At 43.1% G+C, this 19,615-nt stretch overlaps 1 protein-coding gene across 15 annotated transcripts in view; it reads left to right on the top strand.

Moving 5' to 3' along the window:
• NFYC (nuclear transcription factor Y subunit gamma) overlaps positions 1–19,615 on the top strand; it is an 84,815-nt gene that overhangs the window by 10,061 nt on the left and 55,139 nt on the right. For 3 of the 15 annotated variants that reach the window (XM_070078682.1, XM_008265492.5, XM_089300900.1), the window contains exon 2: positions 14,798–14,855. The exons of 7 other annotated variants lie outside the window; for them this stretch is intronic. In XM_070078682.1, coding sequence (XP_069934783.1) covers positions 14,831–14,855 — 25 coding nt within the window. In that variant the 5' untranslated portion in view covers positions 14,798–14,830. Of the gene's footprint in view, positions 1–9,624; positions 9,925–14,797; positions 14,856–19,615 lie in introns of those variants that run through there. 5 more of the 15 variants (XM_008265490.4, XM_089300902.1, XM_008265487.5 and 2 more) reach the window with 4 other exon arrangements.

The following is a 19,615-nucleotide window of genomic DNA, read 5'->3' as shown; positions in this document are numbered from 1 at the left end:
TCCATACTGGGATGATCTTTCCATTTTAAAATAGAAAAGAGAAAGGGCTAATAAAGTAGCCTACTAGCTGCACAGTTGAACATCATTGTCATTTTTAACTGTCTTAAAAATTATTATATCTCAAAGGTAAGTAACATAGAATTTGCTTAAAAGGGTAAAGTTGGGGCCTTTTTAAGGGGCAGAGCATGCTTGGTTGGTAGTAGTTTTGGAGGCAGAGGATTGCCAATTATGGTGATATTTAATGTCATTTTTTTTAAAGATTTGTTTGCTTATTTGAAAGTCAGAGTTACACAGAGAGAGGAGAGGCAGAGAGAGAGAGAGGTCTTCCGTTGATGGTTCACTCCCTAGTTGGCTGCAGTGGCTGGAGCTGTGCCAATCTGAAACCAGGAGCCAGGAGCTTCTTCTGGGTCTCCCACGTGGGTGCAGGGGCCCAAGCACTTGGGCCATCTTCTGCTTTCCCAGGCCACAGCAGAGAGCTGGATCTGAAGTGGAGCAGCCAGGTCTTGAAAATACCCCATATCGGATGCTGGTGCTTCAGGCCAGGGCATTAACCCACTGTGCCAGAGCACCGGCCCCTAATGTCATTTTCATTAATACTAAATTAAAAAGGAAGACACTGTAAAGTGGGTAAAACTAACTATTTGGGAATGTTTTCCAGAACAGAGTTCTCTATAGTCATCTTTTCATCCCACTAAAATTTCTAAGTTAGCTTAGAGCAGGATTTCCTAAGCTATTCCATTGAACATTAGTTCTTTGAATTACTAGACTATCCTTTGGGGTTGAGAACTGGATCCTTGACAAAGTAATGGCGAAATTGAGATGCATTTCTTTATCACAGAATTTTCATTCACAGCCTTTGTGCTCATGGGCCTATGCCCCATGAAGGTGGAGGGTGTATTATGCAGTGTTACTTGAAATGACTTGGTCATGGAACTCCATTTGTGAGAACATCTGGTAAACATTTCATATCATGGCTGGTGTGTAGTTTAGCCCAGTTGAGCAGTTCTAGTATGGTACATGAGTTAAAAATGAAGCGATTGCTTGGCCAGGAGTGGGAAAGGACTTTGCTGGGGGAAAGATATGTCGTGTCCCCTCCGCCCCTCCATGTTTTTCTTTTTTTAAGTTTTGTTTATTTATTTATTTGAAAGAGTGAGAGACAGTCACCTAGATATCTTCCATCTACTGATTCAGTTCCCAGTTGGGTGAACAGCCAGGTCTGGGCCAGGCTGAAGCCAGGAGCCAGGAACTCCATCGTGGTCTACCACACAGATGATAAGGAACCAAGTATTTGGGCCATCTTCGTTGTCTTTCCAAGTATTATTAATAGGAAGCTGGATCAGAAGCAGAGAGTATCCAGGACTTGAACTGGTGCTGTACTATGGAATGGGTGGTGGCTTAACCATGCCATAGCGTCATCTGCAAAAAGTACATCTTGAAAGTAACATAGACTCTTAGGGATGAATGTGCTTTCAAAGGTCATCTAATCCAGTTACATTAACAGCAATAATAATGGCAGCTGTCATCGTTTGAGCACTTGTCATGTATCAGGTCCAGTATTCATTAATCTACAAGTGTTATTAACCACTGGGTCTTACTGAGCTTTTATCTTCGTACTATTTCCTATTCATCTGCTGTTCAACATTGCTTCTACATTTTCCAGTATTTGGACAACTGCGGTGTCCTCTTTTCCCTGTTACTGGTCTAGAATGCAGCCATCCTCCTGCCCTGTGCCCTTCTCCAGCTTACTCTCCACACTCAGCCCAAACTGAGCTTCTGAAAGGATACTTCCAATTGCATGCTTAAAACTGCATTGGCCGGCGCCTCAGCTCACTAGGCTAATCCTCCACCTGTGGCGCCAGCATTCCGGGTTCTAGTCCTGGTCGGGGCGCCGGGTTCTGTCCCTGTTGCTCCTCTTTCAGTCCAGCTCTCTGCTGTGGCCCCAGGAGGGCAGTTGAGGATGGCCCAAGTGCTTGGGCCCTGCACCCGCATGGGAGACCGGGAGGAAGTACCTGGCTCCTGGCTTCGGATCAGTGCAGTGCACCAGCCGTAGCGGCCATTTGGTGGGTGAACCAACAGAAGGAAGACCTTTCTCTCTCTCTCTCTCTGTCTAACTCTGCCTGTCCAAAAAAAAAAAAAAAAAAAAAAAGACTGTGCATTACCACTGGCCTCAGTGTCCAACTCTGTTTACCTTTCTGACTTCTAACCCTTTTTCTCTGGGTTGCTGCCATACCAGACTATGGTATGCTTCCTGTGAGCTCTAGCCTTTGAGCATGGCAGTTTGCTTTGTCTGTCATAGTAGGCTCCCATTAGAATTTGAATTTCCCCAGAAGCCTTTTCTGACAGTCTGAAACTTAGGTTCTGGGTTAGGTGCTGTACTTAGTTCTTCTATCATATTAATGAGTTTGTCCCTGTTTTAACTCTTTAACACCAAGCATTATGATTTGCTATTTTAACTTCTTTTTCCTTAGAAAATATTTTAATTTTCTTGAGAACAGGGATTGTTTTGTTTAGGATCCAGGGCTTAATTAGTACAGTGTCTATGCTTGTTAGTATTGGAAAAATAAAATTATCCTAATCCTTACAACCTTACAAGATGTTTTCTAGTTTGGCACACTTGTCTCAGTGTAGTTAAGTAACTAGCACAAGGTTGCTCAGCTGAAAAGTGGTGAGAAGGGATTAGAGCCTTAAATCTATCTAGTTGTAACGACTGGGCTTTGTTTTGTTTTGAAGATTTATTTATTATTTATTTGAAAGGCAGAATTAGAGAGAGAGGTGAAGAGATCTTGTATCTGCTGGTTCACTCCCCAAATGGCTGTACCTGCCAGGGTTGGGCCACGCTGAAGCCAGGAGCTTCTGGGTCTCCTATGTGGGTGCAGTGGACCAGGCAGGCACTTGGGCCATCTTCTGCTGCTTTCCCACACCCAGGGAGCTGGATAGGAAGCGGAGCAGCTGGAAATTGAACTGGCACACATATGGAATGCTGGTGCCACAGGCAGCATCCTAACCCACTACACCACGACATCAGCCCCAACGACTGGGCTTTTTACTCTGCTGTTCCATGTGGCTGCTCTTTCTCATCTTGCTTTTACGTATCCTGTCAAGCATTCAAACAGCCTGTGCCTAATCACTCCACCCGTTTTTTTTATAATTTAAAAAAAATTTTTAAAAATTTTATTTGATAGGTAGAGTTACAGACAGTGAAAGAGAGACAGAGAGAAAAGTCTTCCTTCCGTTGGTTCACTCTCCAAATGGCCACAAAGGCTGAAGCTGCGCCGATCCGAAGCCAGGATCCAGGTACTTCCTCCTGGTCTCCTCTGCGGGTGCAGGGGCCCAAGCACTTGGGCCATCCTCCACTGCCCTCCCAGGCCACAGCAGAGAGCTGGACTGGAAGAGGAGCAACCGGGACTAGAACCGGCACCTATATGGGATGCTGGCGCCGCAGGCGGAGGATTAATCTAGTGCGCCATGGCGCCGGCCCCTGCATCGATGTTTTTTGAGGCAGCTGGTGTCATCTTTAGACAGCTCTAAGAACTGAAATAAGGTCTCTCTAGAATAGTTTTCCATCTATTGGTCTTTTTTTTTTTTTTTTTTTTGAAAGACTATTTATTTGAAAGGTGGAGTTAAAGAGAGGCAGAGGCAGGGGGAGAGAGAGAGAGATCTTCCATTTGTTGGTCTACTCCCCAAGTGGTCGCAGTGGGCAGAGCTGGGCTGATTTGAAGGCAGGAGCCAGGAGCTTCTTCTGGGTCTTCCACGTGGGTGCAGGAGCACAAGGACTTGGCCCATCTTCTACTGCTTTCCCGGGCCATAGCAGAGAGCTGGATTGGAAGTGGAGCAGCTGGGACTCAAACTGGTACCCACCTGGGATGCTGGCACTGCAGGCGGCAGCTTTACCTGCTACGCCACAGCGCCGACCCCTACCTGTTGGTCTTAATTTTATTATTATTTATTATTTTTTTCAAATTCAGAATTTATATGCTATTTAAATTCCCATTTATATTTTTATTTGATTCTTTCTTTTTTTGGATAACATTTACCTTGTGCCAGTGCTGTGTTCCTTTATTTGAATAATGTTACTGCTCAGAATGTTTCTGGGCTTTCTTTGAGGATTATCTTCAGAACTTCTTTCAGATTCTCTTAAAAATATGTCAAGAGAATTTATTTTGTTTTTAACCTAGAAGATGACTTAATTTTGGAAATAGCTAATGGTTGGTTAGGACCAAGTTAGGTGCAGTACAGAGGTTAAAAGTTACCTTTCGGCAGCTCTTGATTTTCTTTGATTTGCTTGTAATGGTTTAACAAAGTTTGAACCAGAATTTAAAATGGAAGGATTTGTCATTAGAACAATCTGACTTTAGCTTCTTCTAAAGGCTCTGAAGCTCTTACTTCAGTGGACCAGTGTTCCTTGGCCATTATCAGTTGGAGCTGAGTGCTGTTTGCCCCTGTATAGGACATACACTCTCGTTTTCCTCAATCCCCACTGTACCCTATTTTTTTCATTGACATTGTGGCTAAAGCCAGGTTTAATTTATATCTTTGTGGGGGCTGGCGCTGTGGCAAAGCAGGGCGCCAGTTTGAATCCCAGCTGTTCCACTTCCAATTCCACTCTCTGCCATGGCCTGGGAAAGCAGTGGAAGATGGCCCAAGTCCTTGGGCCCCTGCAGCCATGTGGGAGACCCAGAAGAAGCTCCTGGCTTCAGATCAATGCAGCTCCAGCTGTTGCAGCCATGTGGGGAGTGAACCAGTGGATGGATGGAAGACCTCTCTCCGCCTCTACCTCTGTAATTCTGCCTTCAAATAAATAAATAATCTTTAAAAATTTTATATCTTTCTGCTGAGCACTGGGGATAAATGTGGCTCTTATTTATGCAATTGCTCTCTTCAAAAACTGTTTTCTGCTAATAGAGATATGTTAAAAAAATAATTATAATGTGTCAACGCTATCGTTAAGTGTGTAGTTAGATACCAGTGGAGCACCTCCCATATTCCAGGTATCCCATTGAATGTTTTCAATTATTTCTCTGAAGCCCCAGTGCTCCTTTGGGTTAATGTTGTTTTTTCATTTTACCAGTGAAGAAATGAGGCCAGAAACCCTTAAGTAACTTGGTCAAGATGAGGCATCTATAGTAAGTAGATAGGTAGCTGTGATTCAAAGGTCGTTCTTCTAAGAGCGTCATTTCTCCCCCACCGCCTCTGTGAGCTTTGAAGCTCGAACTGTGTTATCAGTCACCAGTCACCGTGTTTGTCTCACAGTGTGATCTCAGTGCTTTATAGCGTGAGAAGATGCAGTTGTCTGATGCAGAGGCTGCTGAGATCCCAGGCCAGGGAAGAATGTGCATTGGAATTCCAGAGATCCCATGAGGCTGTTAGCCTGCAATAACGACAGGCTTGAGGAGAGAAAGCTCTGCAGTAAGTGAATGGAACCGGCGCCAAATGGAAATTCAGGGATAATTTGAGTTCTCTTCCCTCTGTGGCTTGAATTCTATCAAGGTGACGGTTGATGAGAAATTGGAATTGTTTTTCTTGTAAACTACCAAGAACTAATAAAATTGGTGCCAGAGAATATCATTGGTTTAATCTGGTACATAAAAAGCAGAGTTGAGGGGCAGACTTTGGAATAACAGCCAGACCTCAGCCAGGGTTGGTGGTGAAAGACATAAAAACTGGAGAAGATTTTTAGTAGCAACTGGTAATCTTCCCACACAGCCCTTTATGGCTAAGGAGCTGGTTGCTGCAAGGCTGAAAGGTATTTTGGAGATAGAAGAGAGATTCCTTCAAAGTAGGGAGTAAGGGAGTTAAGATCCAGTTAGGCCAGTGCCATGGCTCACTAGGCTAATCCTCTGCATGTGGTGCTGGCACATTGGGTTCTAGTCCCAGTCAGGGCGCCGGATTCTGTCCCAGTTGCTCCTCTTCCAGTCCAGCTCTCTGCTGTGGCCTGAGAAAGCAGTGGAGGATGGCCCAAGTGCTTGGGCCCTGCACCCGCCTGGGAGACCAGGAGAAGCACCTGGCTCCTGGCTTTGGATTGGGGGTGAACCAACAGAAGGAAGACCTTTCTCTCTGTCTCTCTCTCTCTCTCTCACTGTCTAACTCTGCCTGTCAAAAAAAAAAAAAAAAAAAATCCGGTTAGATCTGTTCCTCTTGGAGACTTAGCCACTCTGTATTGTAGGGAAGTTGGATTGGATGACATTTAGCACTTTCCATTGTTTCAAAGCTTATTTAGGCACAGGACAATATACTTTACATTTAGTAGCTCACTTAGTCCAGTATCACCTTATTAATAAGTGGAGGAGTCAGAACTTGAAACCAGCTCTGCCTGCCTCCGGGTTGTCTTGCCATACTAACTTAAGTCAGTGGAGCAGGGAACGTGTTCTGCCCAACTGCTGCCACCCTAAGCTGAGCTGCTTGCTTCCTTGCAGCTGATTTGGCGCTCCTTGTTGTGGGGTAAAGAGAATCCCTGGGATGGTTCAGGCACACTGTCGGCCTTCTGCTTTCTCCTGCCAGGTGGAGAACAGCTATTCCAAATCTGTGATGCAAACATTTGAGAAAAAATGTACGGTAGCTGTTAACTCTGGGTTGCTTCAGGAACTGCCCTGTAATGCATCCTCTTAGCAAAACCAGATGCTTGTTTAGTTGCCAGGTCAACTCACAGTCCCTTAGTATTTTTTTTAAATATTTATTTATTTATTTGAAAGTCAGAGTTACACAGAGAGAGAAGGAGAGGCAAAGAGAGGGAGAGAGGTCCTCCATCCACTGGTTCACTCTCCAATTGGCCACAACAGCCAGAGCTGAGACCATCTGAAGCCAGGAGCTGGGAGCTTCCTCCAGGTCTCCCAAGAGGGTGCAGGGACCCAAGGACTTGGGCCATCTTGTACTACTTCCCCAGGCCAGAGCAAAGAGCTGGATCAGAAGCCGGGACTCAAACCAGTGCCCATATGGGATGCCGGCCACTGCAGGGGGCGGCCTTACCCGCTATGCCACAGAACTGGCCCCAGTCCCTTAGTATTTTAATGTTTAATGTTAATGGTTTAGTTGTTAGTTGTTTCAAGTCTTAGTAATAAAATTTCTTTTGACTTACAGGGCACTGTTTTGTCAGATATTTGGCTAGGTCTGTAGCCGTCAGGTCAATTTTTTTTTTTTTTTTACAGGCAGAGTGGACAGTGAGAGAGAGAGACAGAGAGAAAGGTCTTCCTTTGACGTTGGTTCAACCTCCAATGGCTGCCGCGGCCAGCACACTGCGTCTGGCGCACCGCGCTGATCCGATGGCAGGAGCCAGATATTTATCCTGGTCTCCCATGGGATGCAGGGCCCAAGGACTTGGGCCATCCTCCACTGCACTCCCGGGCCACAGCAGAGAGCTGGCCTGGAAGAGGGGCAATTGGGACAGAATCTGGCGCCCCGACCGGAACTAGAACCCGATGTGCCGGCGCCGCAAGGCGGAGGATTAGCCTAGTGAGCCACGGCACCGGCCTGTCAGGTCAAATTTAATATTAGCCAGATTTCTAATTGTTGAACTAGTGAGGATGACTAATGATTTGTGCTTTCTGCACATATATGTGGCACCTAAACTTTCCTTGGATATGCCTTTAAGTGCTCCATCTCTTGGTTTTAGCAGTGTGGTGCGAAGGAAAGAATACCATTCTAGGAAGGACCTGGGTTTGCATCTAGATGTATGGCTAGGGACCGGTTATTTAACTTCTCTGAACCTCACTTGTCTAGAAAAGATCTTACTTACTGATCTAGTGAAACAGCTCTGTGGAGTCTAGGATATTTAGCTTTGAAGGGAGAAAGCAGATCTAAGGAAATTATTAAATAACTTAGATAATGGTGTGATGTTTCCATCTGAATGTCTCACTTAAAAAAAAAAAAAAGACATGTTCATTGATTTTACCATATTAGGAGCCTCCTCTTAAAACCTAAGCAGTTGGTCCCAAAATCCATGAGCAAATGTGACCACCACTGTTGAACTTCAGTACCCCCTGATGTCTTTAGTAACCACATTGAGTCAAATAAGGATACTCATAATATTTGTCCTGAGACAGTCCTGCTGCTTATTCTTGAAAATGTAGAAGTAACCTTTTTTTTTTTTTTAAAGATTTTATTTATTTACTTGAGAGGTAGAGTTACAGATAGAGGGAGAGACAGAGAGATCTCTCATCTACTGGTTCACTCCCCAAATGGCCGCAACAGCCGATCTGAAGCCAGGAGCCTGGAGTTTCTTCTGGGTCTCCCATGAGAGTGCAGGCCCAAGCACTTAGGCCTTCTTCTACTGCTTTCTCTGGCCATAAGCAGAGAGCTGATCAGAAGAGGAGAAGCCGGGGCCCTAACCAGTGCCCATATGGGATGCTGGTGCCTCAAGCGCATGCTCAGCTCACTACACCACAGCAGTAGAAGTAACCCTAAAAACTAAATGGGGCAGGCGGTTGGTGCATCTGTTAAGCGGCTGCTGGAGACGTTTTAGAATGGGTCAGTCCTAGCTCTGCTTCCCATTCCAGCTCTCTACTAATTAGCATCCTGCGAGGAAGCAGCTGGTGACCCAAGTAGTTAGGTCCCTGCCACCCTTGTAGGTGCTCTGGGTTGAGTTCCTGGCCCCTGTGGCTTTAGATTGGCCAAGCCTTGGCTGTTGTAGTCTTTGGGAGTAAACCAGAGAATAAGAGATCTCTGTCTCTCTGCCTTTCAAATTAAATAAACAAGAGAAAGAGAGGGAGAGAGAAAGAAGGAAAATTAACCAGCAACATTTTGTGACCCCCTAAATAAATTAATCCATCAAACTATAATCAACTTTTAACAATACAGTCACTGACACTCTGTATTCTTTGCCAGTTTTTTCCACCTTTTTCATTGTATTTCCTTCTTGGTTCCTGGTTGGCTTTTTGGGAGTGCCGCTGCCCCTGCCACTGTCATATATTATCCCCAGATTTTCCTACAGTTTGTGTTTTAAGATAAATTGCTTTGCCCTGGTACTAATCCGTGCTTTTAAAATTACTATAAACATATGATAGATACCTGTTAGAAATCCTGCAAATTATTCTATGGCCACTGGCCTCACTGCTTGTTATTGTTAGAGCTACTGAGGTATTGGGGGCGGGGGGCAGTTTTCTTTTTTTCTTTTTTTTTTTCCTTTCTGTTTAATGCTCCACGGAAAACTGAAGGTGATTATAACTTTCCGACCTTGTGCACATTGCTTCTCTGGTTTACTGCCATAGGATACTGTAGCAGTATCTTACAGACATCTTTGATGACCAATCAGAAGCAGTTAAATTACCTTAAATTTTTTAAATGGAACTCTGACAGCCAATAAGAAATCCCTTGGGTGGGAACTGTAACAACCCTTTCGCCTGATTTTCAGAACAATTCTAAATTTGCAGTCTCCTGTTTTGGAAGCACATGAGACTGTAGTGCATCTGCTGTGTGCATTTGCTGAGCATTTCCAGCATTTAAGTTCCCTGTAGTTTGAAGTCTGAATCTGACCCCTGTTCTGCTTCTCAAGGTAACTTTAAAACAGGAAGTGTACAAAGGAGGTAACTGATGACGTGAACAGCCAATCATGTCTTTGTGTTCTTAGCCGATAAAGCAGCTCAGCCAATGGGACTACTCTGGAGGCAAGGTTTGGTGTCAAATAGCATGCTAGATTGAATGCCTTTGACTGTTAAAGTGGAAGGAGGCTGCAGGGCTTCATTGGAGCCTCGGAGTTTTTCACTGAGGCAGGGGTCAGCTGAAAGACAAAGAAAAATGGCGAATAGTTTGCTGGGGGGTGGAGGGACAGCTGTTCGGGCTTTCACTGGAGTGGACATTCCAGACTCAGGTTTCTGCATCTCCTGCTGCCTTTTGTTTCCTCCGTCCTTTTGGGGGGGGAGGGATAGGAGTGACTTAAATTCTCCTAGTCCGAGGAGATATAAATAACTACATGTAAAATTAATGCAGTTCCCGGTAAGTTTAATTCTTTGTTTTGTGTTGAAATGATAGAAACTGTTTAGCTTCAGAGAGTGTAGACAAGTTGCACTGTTTCAGAAAATGGCCACTTTACATTCCATGCATACCTTTTGGTGCACCTAGAATACCTTGCTCTGTTTAGATGTTGCATGTCCTTCAACTGGGGTTTCTTTTCCTAGTTGAGTTTTGACAAGATCACGTACATGAAGAAAGGCTAATCATTTTTCAGGGGCACACAGAAGCAAAGCACTTTATCTTTGCCTTGGGTAAACTTAACTGTTTTCCAAATAATTTTCCTTTGTTCAAGTGCACTGAAGCTTTCCTACAGAATAAGCTGAGTTGTTGTCAGAGTTTTTCTGTTTCCATGTGCTTTGTTGACATCTGTGTTATCAGAGGTGGAAGAACACTATTGCTTTCGAAATTTGTGTGAAAATATAATTTGCACTGATGCAGGTTCTCCTGGCGAAGGCCCACATGTTAATGTGAGATTCTCCCATAACTTTCTTGATTTACCTGTCTTCTTCTGGAGTCTAATTACCATTAATTGATTTATTAACAATCTTTGTTGTAAAATGCACATTTTAGCTTGGAATGCTGGTTAGAAACATCCTACTCCAGGTATCTTTGCAGTGACAAGAGCAAGTCTTTTTCCATCAATTTCACATACTTTGTCAGGTGTTGATTTGGTTCTTTAAAATAATGTTAGCTAAATGCTTTTCATTTTCTGTGTGGAGTATTTAAAATGGTAATTTACCTGCAGTTTGTGAATAGGGAAGTTAAGAGTGCAAGCATTCTGTCTTGCCCTTGATACACCCCTTTAGTGATATGAAGCTAAAGTAGGTTGATAATCAGTAACTAACCAGTTCTTTTGAATAGTGACATCTTCAGTCCCTTGTGTTGAGGTCTGTAATATACCTGATTTTAAAAGGCAGCTCTTTGTTTTCTTTTTATTTGCAAATACGGAATGAAGGTCATTGGAACATTTCTGCAGCAGACTCAGGGTGAAGCAGTGAGCCAGCAGCCCTCGTTCTCTGGGCAGGGAAAATGAGCAGGCCCTGTTAGAGAAGTTTGGAGGGTGTGATTTGCCTTCCCTGGCCTCCCCTCTAGTAAAGGGTTTACTTAGAGTATCAGTAGGGGGTTAGATTTGGGCTCTGGTTGTTGGAATGGTGTAGAAGTCAAAGTTCCTGGATGCAGGCCTCTGTCGTTGCTCGAAAAAGTGACCTTGAAAAACTGCCGAGCAGTTAAAAGATTGAAGGACAAAGTTTGTACAGATTTGGACCGAAAAGCTCTATTTAAGATGAAACGAGACTGCTTCTGATGTTCAACTTGAGTGTTTAGTAGGAATATATTACAGATTCATATTAGTTTTCAAGCAGTAAGACAATAAGGCTGCATTCATTCCCTCTTCCACTCTTTTCTGTCCCCACCCCCGCAAGAACAACAGAATAAAAAAAAACTCTCAATCTTTTTGGTGTGATAGTTGAGTATCATAGTATCATGCCACTTGTCATCTTTGTGATCTAGGGGGTGCTTGGTGAAAAGTGGTATTTCAGGAGTTCAATGTTGCATTTACCAAACTTCTTTTGGGAGATTGGCGTGCTTATGGTAAGAAAATGTTCATTTTGGGAATGTAAGTCCTAAGAGAAAGGACTGCGTTAAAAATTACATTTTAAGGAATGATTATTTTAATTGAAGCTTACTTTTTAGAAGTCCTTGATTTATATGTTATCTGTTGGTTTCAGGTTTTTCTTATATGATTTAAAAAACTGTTGTAGATGTTGAGTGACCCTACTGGATCTGGATTAGAAGGCCTGGAGCATAGGAAGAAAAAGTTAAAGTTGGGGTACCGTATGAGGCCTAGGTAAAACTGTTGACTTGAGAACTTTATGAATTTAGTTTCTTGGAAAGCTGTCTAGCCTAGATTTTTTACCTTTTCAGGGTCAGGGACTCTCTGAGAATCTGACCCACCATCTGGAGAAAAATGAACGTAAGCATGCCTATGCAGATCTTCTGGTAGCTAAGATGTTTCTAGTGTATGTTGAACAGCATTTATATCAAACACTTTAGCCAGATAAGTGTTTTCCAGAGAAATAAAAACTTTACTTCCAGAAAGATCAGAGCTCTTCTAGAGCTAACTGTAACTTAACTGAGGTGACTGTATGGGTGGGTACGGGGCCTTAGATGGGGTCTAAGATTTGGATATTTATTTACTTTGATTAAAATATTTTGAGGCAGCACAGCACAAGCCTTTTAAAGTCAGGAAATGGTGTTCAAGTTCCATCCAGGTCGATTGCCAGCTTTGTGAGCTTGGACAAGTCAGCCATTTAGTGTCAGCTTCCTCATGTATAAAAATGGGACCCCAGACAGTGCCCTCTTACTTAGTGCTGAGTCTTGAATGAGATCATGTGTATTTGTGCTTTGGAAATTGTGAAGTACTGCATAAATATTAAGTTACTAATATCAGACTGAATCCAAACTATTGGGGGATTAAATGTGTATGAAGATAGGTGTAGCATCAGAGGGAAAAAATGCCAGTATTTAACATATTTACAGATTTTTAAAAAACTGACATCTCTTTTTAAACTAGTTCTGCATGCATTCACCTGCATATTCCTGTTTATGCAAGCATGACCCATTTGATGCATATGTTAAGTTCATTAAACCTTCATCCATTAAGATTCCTATGAAAGAATTTTAACTCTTTTGTCAAAAATTAAGGACCTCTTAGAATAAGATGAAAGGGGGATGCTGATTAGATTAGACTGAGGGATCTTGGAGTGAAAGCTGGGAGTCTGTTCTGATTAGATGTTGAAATTTGCATTATAAGGCAATAAGTTGTAATCATTGCAGATGTTTGCTAAGCAGAGTTACATTTTCAGTTTGTGCACCAAATATTTATAAAGTAAACTGTAGCCCTCTTTTATTTGCTTTGAGGTCATGTGATCTCCTTTCTGTCAGTCTTCAGCTTGCAATGTCCTAGCAAGCAAGTAAATGTTGAGATGAAGACTTTCTTTTTTACATAAATTGGCCTCAATAAAATCTAAATGCTAGTTTACATTTCATCTCATTGATACCTACTGTAAGATACCTCTAACATAAATGGTAGAAGCCCGTAGGGATTTCTTTACCGATTTTCCATGGCTAGTGTCATCTATTTTTAGGGCTTCCCTTTTTTTTTTTTCCAGGGGTGGGGTTGATATTTTGTGATCTATTTAATTTCCTGTCCTATTAAGTCACTTCCTCTCAGGCATGGTCAGTCAGTATTGACGTCAGCTCTTTTCTGTGCATTGAGTCATATCAGACAGGGTGAGATTTGGCAATATTGGCATTGGCTTTTCCAAATTAAGTCCCAGTTCCAGGGATATGGCTTTGTTTTTAAAATTTATTTTTTTTAAAGATTTATTTATTATTTACTTGAGAGAGTTACACAGAGAGAGGAGAGGCAGAGAGAGAGAGAGAGAGGTCTTCCATCCGATGGTTCACACCCCAATTGGCTGCAATGGCTGGAGCTTCTTCCGGGTCGCTCACGTGGGTGCAGGGGCCCAAGGACTTGGACCGTCTTCTACTGCTTTCCCAGGCCATAGCAGAGAGCTGGATCGGAAGTGGAGCAGCCTGAACTTGAACTGAACTGGTGCCCATATGGGATGTCAGCACTGCAGGCAGCTGCTTTACCTGCTGTGCCACAGTGCTGGCCCCTAAAATTTATTTGACAGAGAGAGGGAGAGATATCTTCCACCACTTGTTCACTCCCTAAATGTACACAACTGCTCCAGGTGGGTCAAGCCAAAACCAGGAGCTGAAAACTCAATCCACATCTCCCATGTGGGTGGCAGGGACCCAAGTACTTGAGGCATCATCTGTGCCTTCCAGGCTCTACTTAGCAGGAAACTGGATTAGGAGTGGAATTGAGAATTGAACCCAGGTACTCAGACATAGGCCACAGGCTTCCTAACTGCTGTCTTTTTTTTTTTTTTTTTTTTTTTTTTTGACAGGCAGAGTTAGACAGTGAGAGAGAGAGGGAGAAAGGTCTTCCTTTTCTGTTGGTTCACTTGCCAAATGGCCACTATGACCAGAGCGCTGTGCCGGTCTGAAGCCAGGAGCCAGGTGCTTCCTCCTGGTCCCGCATGCGGATGCAGGGCCCAAGCACTTGGGCCATCCTCCACTGCACTCCTGGGTCACAGCAGAGAGCTGGACTGGAAGAGGAGCAACAGGGACAGAATCCGGCGCCCCAACTGGGACTAGAACCCGGGGTGCTGGCGCTGCAGGCAGAGGATTAGCCTAGTGAGCCACGGCGCCAGCCCCTAACTGCTGTCTTAACTTCCAGGTGCCCACAAGGATATGTATTTTTGGGGGAGAAAATAGTAGTCATGATTATTGAGGGTTTTTGTTCCTGACACAAGATGAGGTCTTCTCTTTAAGAAACTATAATGTTGTGGAGGTTTCAGTATTCCAAAATGATCCTTAAAGCTGACCATCCTTATCTACAATAATAAATACATGCAGAGTTGAGAATTGTGGGTAGGAGAGGATTTATGGGGGAGGGGAGCCACTGTAATCCAAAAGCTGTACTTCGGAAATTTATGTTTATTAAATAAAAGTTAAAAAAATAAATGCATACAGAGTTTCAGAACTTTTGAATGAGGCTAATGGAGTCATTTTGGAATCTAGTTTAGATCCCTTAGCATACAAGGGGAAATTGAGGCCCAGACTGTTGAGGTCCCCTAGTCAAGGTCTTTCATTTTTTAGTGACGGGCCTATGCAAGTTCAGGAATTGACTCCCAGCCAATTCATTGCATGTTCCTTTTATTATTCTAGGTTGTTTTGACTCTTTGTTTCTCATGTTTGTCTTCCTTTGGATGCATCTGTACAGGTTTTCTATTTGGACACAGAAGGAAAGTGGGCGATGGAAGAGATTCAGAAGTCTCCAGGTAGAGTCTGTTGGTTAGAAATCTGCTGTGGCAGCAGACTTAGCATTACTTTTGGGATCTCTTGCCTCAGCCAGAAAACTGAGAATCAGCTAGGAAAGTAATGGTGCCCACCTGGCTGAGATGTCCTACAGGGCTGGGTTACTTTTATGCATTACAAGGAAGTGTAAACTAAGGTATCTAAACAAACACCTGCATGCCAGGTAGCGTGTTTTGTTTTTGTTTTTCAGTAATGTATTTGAAGAACAAGCTAATTCCCAACCAGGTTTGGGTTTCATTCTTCAAGTCAGTCCTTAAGCCAACCTGTATTTAATAGGAAATTCTAGAGTCACTTTGTTTGACAAGACTAAAATAGGAATCATTATCAAAGTCACATTTTAACTATGCTGACTTTACTTTATTCTTCCAGCAAAGTGGTATAGTTGTGTGTGCCCATGTGGCTTTGGGTAGTTTGGGATTTGGCTTTTGTTATTGCTTTGCTTGTTTTCTGACAGATGATATTGTAAATTGAAAAAATTTTTTAAAGATTTATTTTTATTTGAAAGAGTTACACAGAGGGAAAAAGAGAGGCAGAGAGAGAGGCAGAGAGAGAGCTTTTCCATCCGCTGGTTCACTCCCCAGTTGGCCGCAATGGCCAGAGCTGCATTGATCTGAAGCCAGGAGCTTTTTCCAGGTTTCTCATGCAGGTGCAGGGGCACAAGGACTTGAGCCATCTTCTACTGCTTTCCCAGGCCATAGCAGAGAGCTGGATCGTTAGTGGAGCAGCCGGGACTTGAACTGGTGCCCATATGGGATGCCGGCACTGTAGGCAGCAGCTTTACTGCTACGCCACAGTGCCAGGCCCCTGAAAAAAATTTTTTTAAATATTTATTTATTTGAAAAGCAAAGTTATAGAGGGAGGAAGAGACTGAGAGAAAGATCTTCCATCTGCTTGTTTACTCCCCAAGTGGCCATAACAGCCAGGGCTGTGCCAAGCAGAAGGCAGGAGAACTCCATCTGGATCTCCCATGTGAGTGGCAGGGGCCCAGGTGCTTGGACCATCTTCCACTGCTTTCCCAGGCACATTAGCAGGGAGCTGGATCAGAAGTGGAGCAGCCAGGATACTAATCTGTGTTCACATAGGATGCCAACATCACAGGTGACAGATTGACCCACTATGCCACAACACCGCCCTCCACCCTCCAAATTTTTAATTTTTCTTGTTGGAGTCAGGGCTGTGGCATAGTGGTTAAACTTCTGCCTGTGGTGCAGGCATCCCATATGGGTGCCAGTTCGAGTCCCAGTTACTCCACTTCCAATCTAGCTCCCTGACAATTGCCTGGGAAAGCAGTGGAAGATGGCCCAAGTGCTTGGACTCCTGAACCCACATGGAAGACCTGAAAGAAACTCCTAGCTCCTGGCTTCGGATCAGCCCAGATCCGGCTGTTATGGCCATTTGGGAAGTGAACCAGAAAATGGAGAATCTCTCTCTCTCTCTCTCTCTAACTGCCTCTCAAATCTTAAAAAAAAAAAAAAAAAAAAAAGACATAGTAGGATATATATGAAGCATTAATTAAAATAAATTTTCATGAACAAAAGTTAACTTAATTGAAACATTGAAGGCTTGGATGATGTAATTTAGGTAATATTTAAATCATAAATTATAGTGTAACTTAAAGTACTGAAAATTATAATAGACACATCTGGATAGAAAATATCTCATGTGTGCATTTCCCAGAAATTTTTTTTAATCTATTCTTCCTGCTGCTTTAATATTGGGCCCAGTTTAGAGCCTGGTCAAATTCTATTTATTATCTCCCTTACCTTACCTTCCTGTCTCTCCCCTCCACATGCTGAAGACAGACGGACCCTACTGTTCAATAATGGACCAGAAGATTTTTTTACTTGCAGTATTTATTATAAATTAAATTACAGTTCAGTACCCTGCAGTGAAAAAGGGCAGCTGAAGGATAAGAAATAAAGGTAAATTACAGTGTAAGGAAGAACTAGAGGAACAAGTACACCTAGTCAATGTTTAACTTTAAAGTGGCATAACATAGTTTGTGACCTTGTGTTCCTTTGTTCAAAGAAATACTAAAATAACCACAGCGAATAACAGTGCTGGTTCACTGGGTTATCATTTTTTTTTTCTTGAAAGTACTATTGTTTTGGTCTGTCTCCATAGTTTCAATTAGATAGAAAACTAATGGGAAGAACGGCTTGACTGGAAATACCCAGATAAAATGAATTTTCCCTTTATCTGCCTAAGCTACATAGTTCTTACCTTTGAGGAAATACTGAAGTTAGATGCTTTACACTTCTTTTCACTAATTTCCCATGCATGCATGTCTTTTCTGTGGAGATGAAAAATGTGTACAAATAAAATCTTAGGCTCTGAGAGTCTGGTAGGAGAGGTTGATGGTGTCTATCAGCTGTAGAAATGGATGTGAAAAATGTGAGCAAAGAACATAGAATTCAGAGGAGGGGAAACCTTGGCTCAGGAGTGAAGGAAGGCAGTTGAGCCGGGTGTTGTACTCAGGGAGGTAGGAATGGGCATTCCAGGCGTGGGGAGCAGCAGGAGCAAGATCATAATTCAGAAAGCACAGTTGGGCTGCACTGCTTAGCGCATAAGGAGGTGAGCTAAGGATAAGAGGGAGTAGTAAAAGAAAGAAGTCTGGAAAAGTAAGTTGGAGTTGGATGTAAAACAGCTTTAATTGCCAGGCTTAGAAATTTGAACGGTACTTCCCTTAACACTGGTGACCATTGACGATTGTGGGGTAGTAAATGGATGTGATATTATTAGAACTGTGCTTTTATGGAGTTTGTTATGTATCTTTATATAGAATGAGCTTGAATAGAAGACACAAAATCATGGAGAGTGCAGTCAATTCATACATCAGGTTCGCAGCCCTTACAGATAGTAGGAGTTAAAATAGGTAGTAATGTAAACAACTTAGAACCATCCAGTAATTACTAGCTGTTATCATCTTTATTATTATTACTTATTACTATTATTTATTATTATATGGAGGTGATGAGGACCTCAACAGAAATACTGACAATATGAAGAAAAGTCAGGAGATGGCTGCTGTTGGACATGTTACTACAGAATTTAGCAGTTAGTTAAAACTGAGGAACAGAGGAGAAGGAGGGTAACTGGGATAACTCCCATTTCAAGCCTGTGTGACTGATGCATAATCAAACTATAAGGAGCAGGTTTCGATGTGTGGAGTTTCAGTTCTGCTTAGTTTTACATTTGGAGATATACAGCAGGCAGTTTGTACATGTGGCACTGGAGCTTTGGAGAAATACCAAAATCGGTAATGCGTCTTTAGAATTTAAACTCTTAGAGGTTACAGCTGAGTTTGGGAGTTGAATGAAAGAGAATCAAAGGAGAGAATGGACAGAAGGGTAGTTTCATGTCAAAGATGTAAAGTTGATAGATCCAGGAATGAACATGGAATCCTAGGTGAGTATCCTGTGAGGCTTGATTGTATACTCCTATTATCTGAGTGTGGACCAACCATATGAGTTACTATTCTTTATTCTAAAATGCTGATGTTCACTTTTGAGTGTTATTTTAGTTTAAAATTAGAAAATGGGGCTGGCTTTGTGGCTCAGAGGTTTAAGCCACAGCCTGTGATACCAGCATCCCATATGAGCACTGGTTCGAGTTCTGGCTGCTACACTTTTCTTTTTCTTTTTCTTCTTCTTCTTCTTCTTCTTCTTTTTTATTATTTAAAGATTTATTTATTTGAAAGGCAAAGTTACAGAGGAGGGGGGAAGGGAGAAGTCTTCCATCTGCTGGTTCACTCTCTAGGTGGCCAAAATAGCTAGAGCTGTGCCAATCCGAAGCCGGGAGCTTGTAGCTTCTTCTGGGTCTTCCACGTGGATGCAGAGGCCCAAGGACTTGGGCCATCTTCCTCTGCTTTTCCAAGCCATAGCAGAGAGCTGGGTCTGGAAGTGGAGCAGCTGGGATTTGAACCGGTGCCCATATGGGATGCTGGCACTGCAGGCTTTACCCACTTCGACGCAGTGCCGGTCCCTGCTACACTTTCAATCCAGCGCCCTGCTAATGCTCCTGGGAAGGTAGCAGAGAATGGTCCTAATGCTTGGGCCCCTGCCACCCATATGGGAGACCCGGATGGAATTCCAGGCTGCTGACTTCAGCCTGGCCAAGACTGGCTGTTGCAGCCATCTGGGGAGTGAACTGGTGCATGGAAGAAATCGATCTCTATTTTTATCTCTCTCTCTTGAACTCTGCCTTTCAAATAAATAAGAAATAATTTAAAAAAAATCTTTTTTAAAAGACTGGAGAATATTGGGGCTGGCGCTGTGGCACAGTGGGTTAAAAAAAAGCCCTGGCCTGAAGCACCGGCATTCCATATGGACGCCGGTTCTAGTCCCGGTTGCTCCACTTCTGATCCAGCTCTCTGCTATGGCCTGGAAAATTTGTGGAAGATGGCCTAAGTCCTTGGACCCCTGCACCCATGTGGGAGACCCAGAAGAAGCTCCTGGCTCCTGGCTTCGGATCGGCACAGCTCCAGCTGTTGTGGCCATTGTGGAGTGAACCATCGGATGGAAGACCTCTCTCTTTCTCTACCTCTCTCTATAACTCTGTCTTTAAAAAAAAAAAAAAACCACACACACACAAAAAAAAAAACAAAAAAAACTAGAGCATATAACTCCCTATTCAGGCATGCATCAGGAAGTACAGATACCATTGTTAGCTCACATCTTCCTCAGAATACTTTGAGCACCATGTGTGTGTGATACCTGTTCTT

The sequence above is a fragment of the Oryctolagus cuniculus genome, chromosome 7 (genome assembly GCF_051225735.1).
Source record: "Oryctolagus cuniculus isolate XC-2025 breed Fujian yellow rabbit chromosome 7, ASM5122573v1, whole genome shotgun sequence".
Lineage (NCBI taxonomy): Eukaryota > Metazoa > Chordata > Mammalia > Lagomorpha > Leporidae > Oryctolagus > Oryctolagus cuniculus.
The sequence above is the reverse complement of the archived record's forward strand: the minus strand, read 5'-3'. Positions and strand labels throughout refer to the sequence as shown.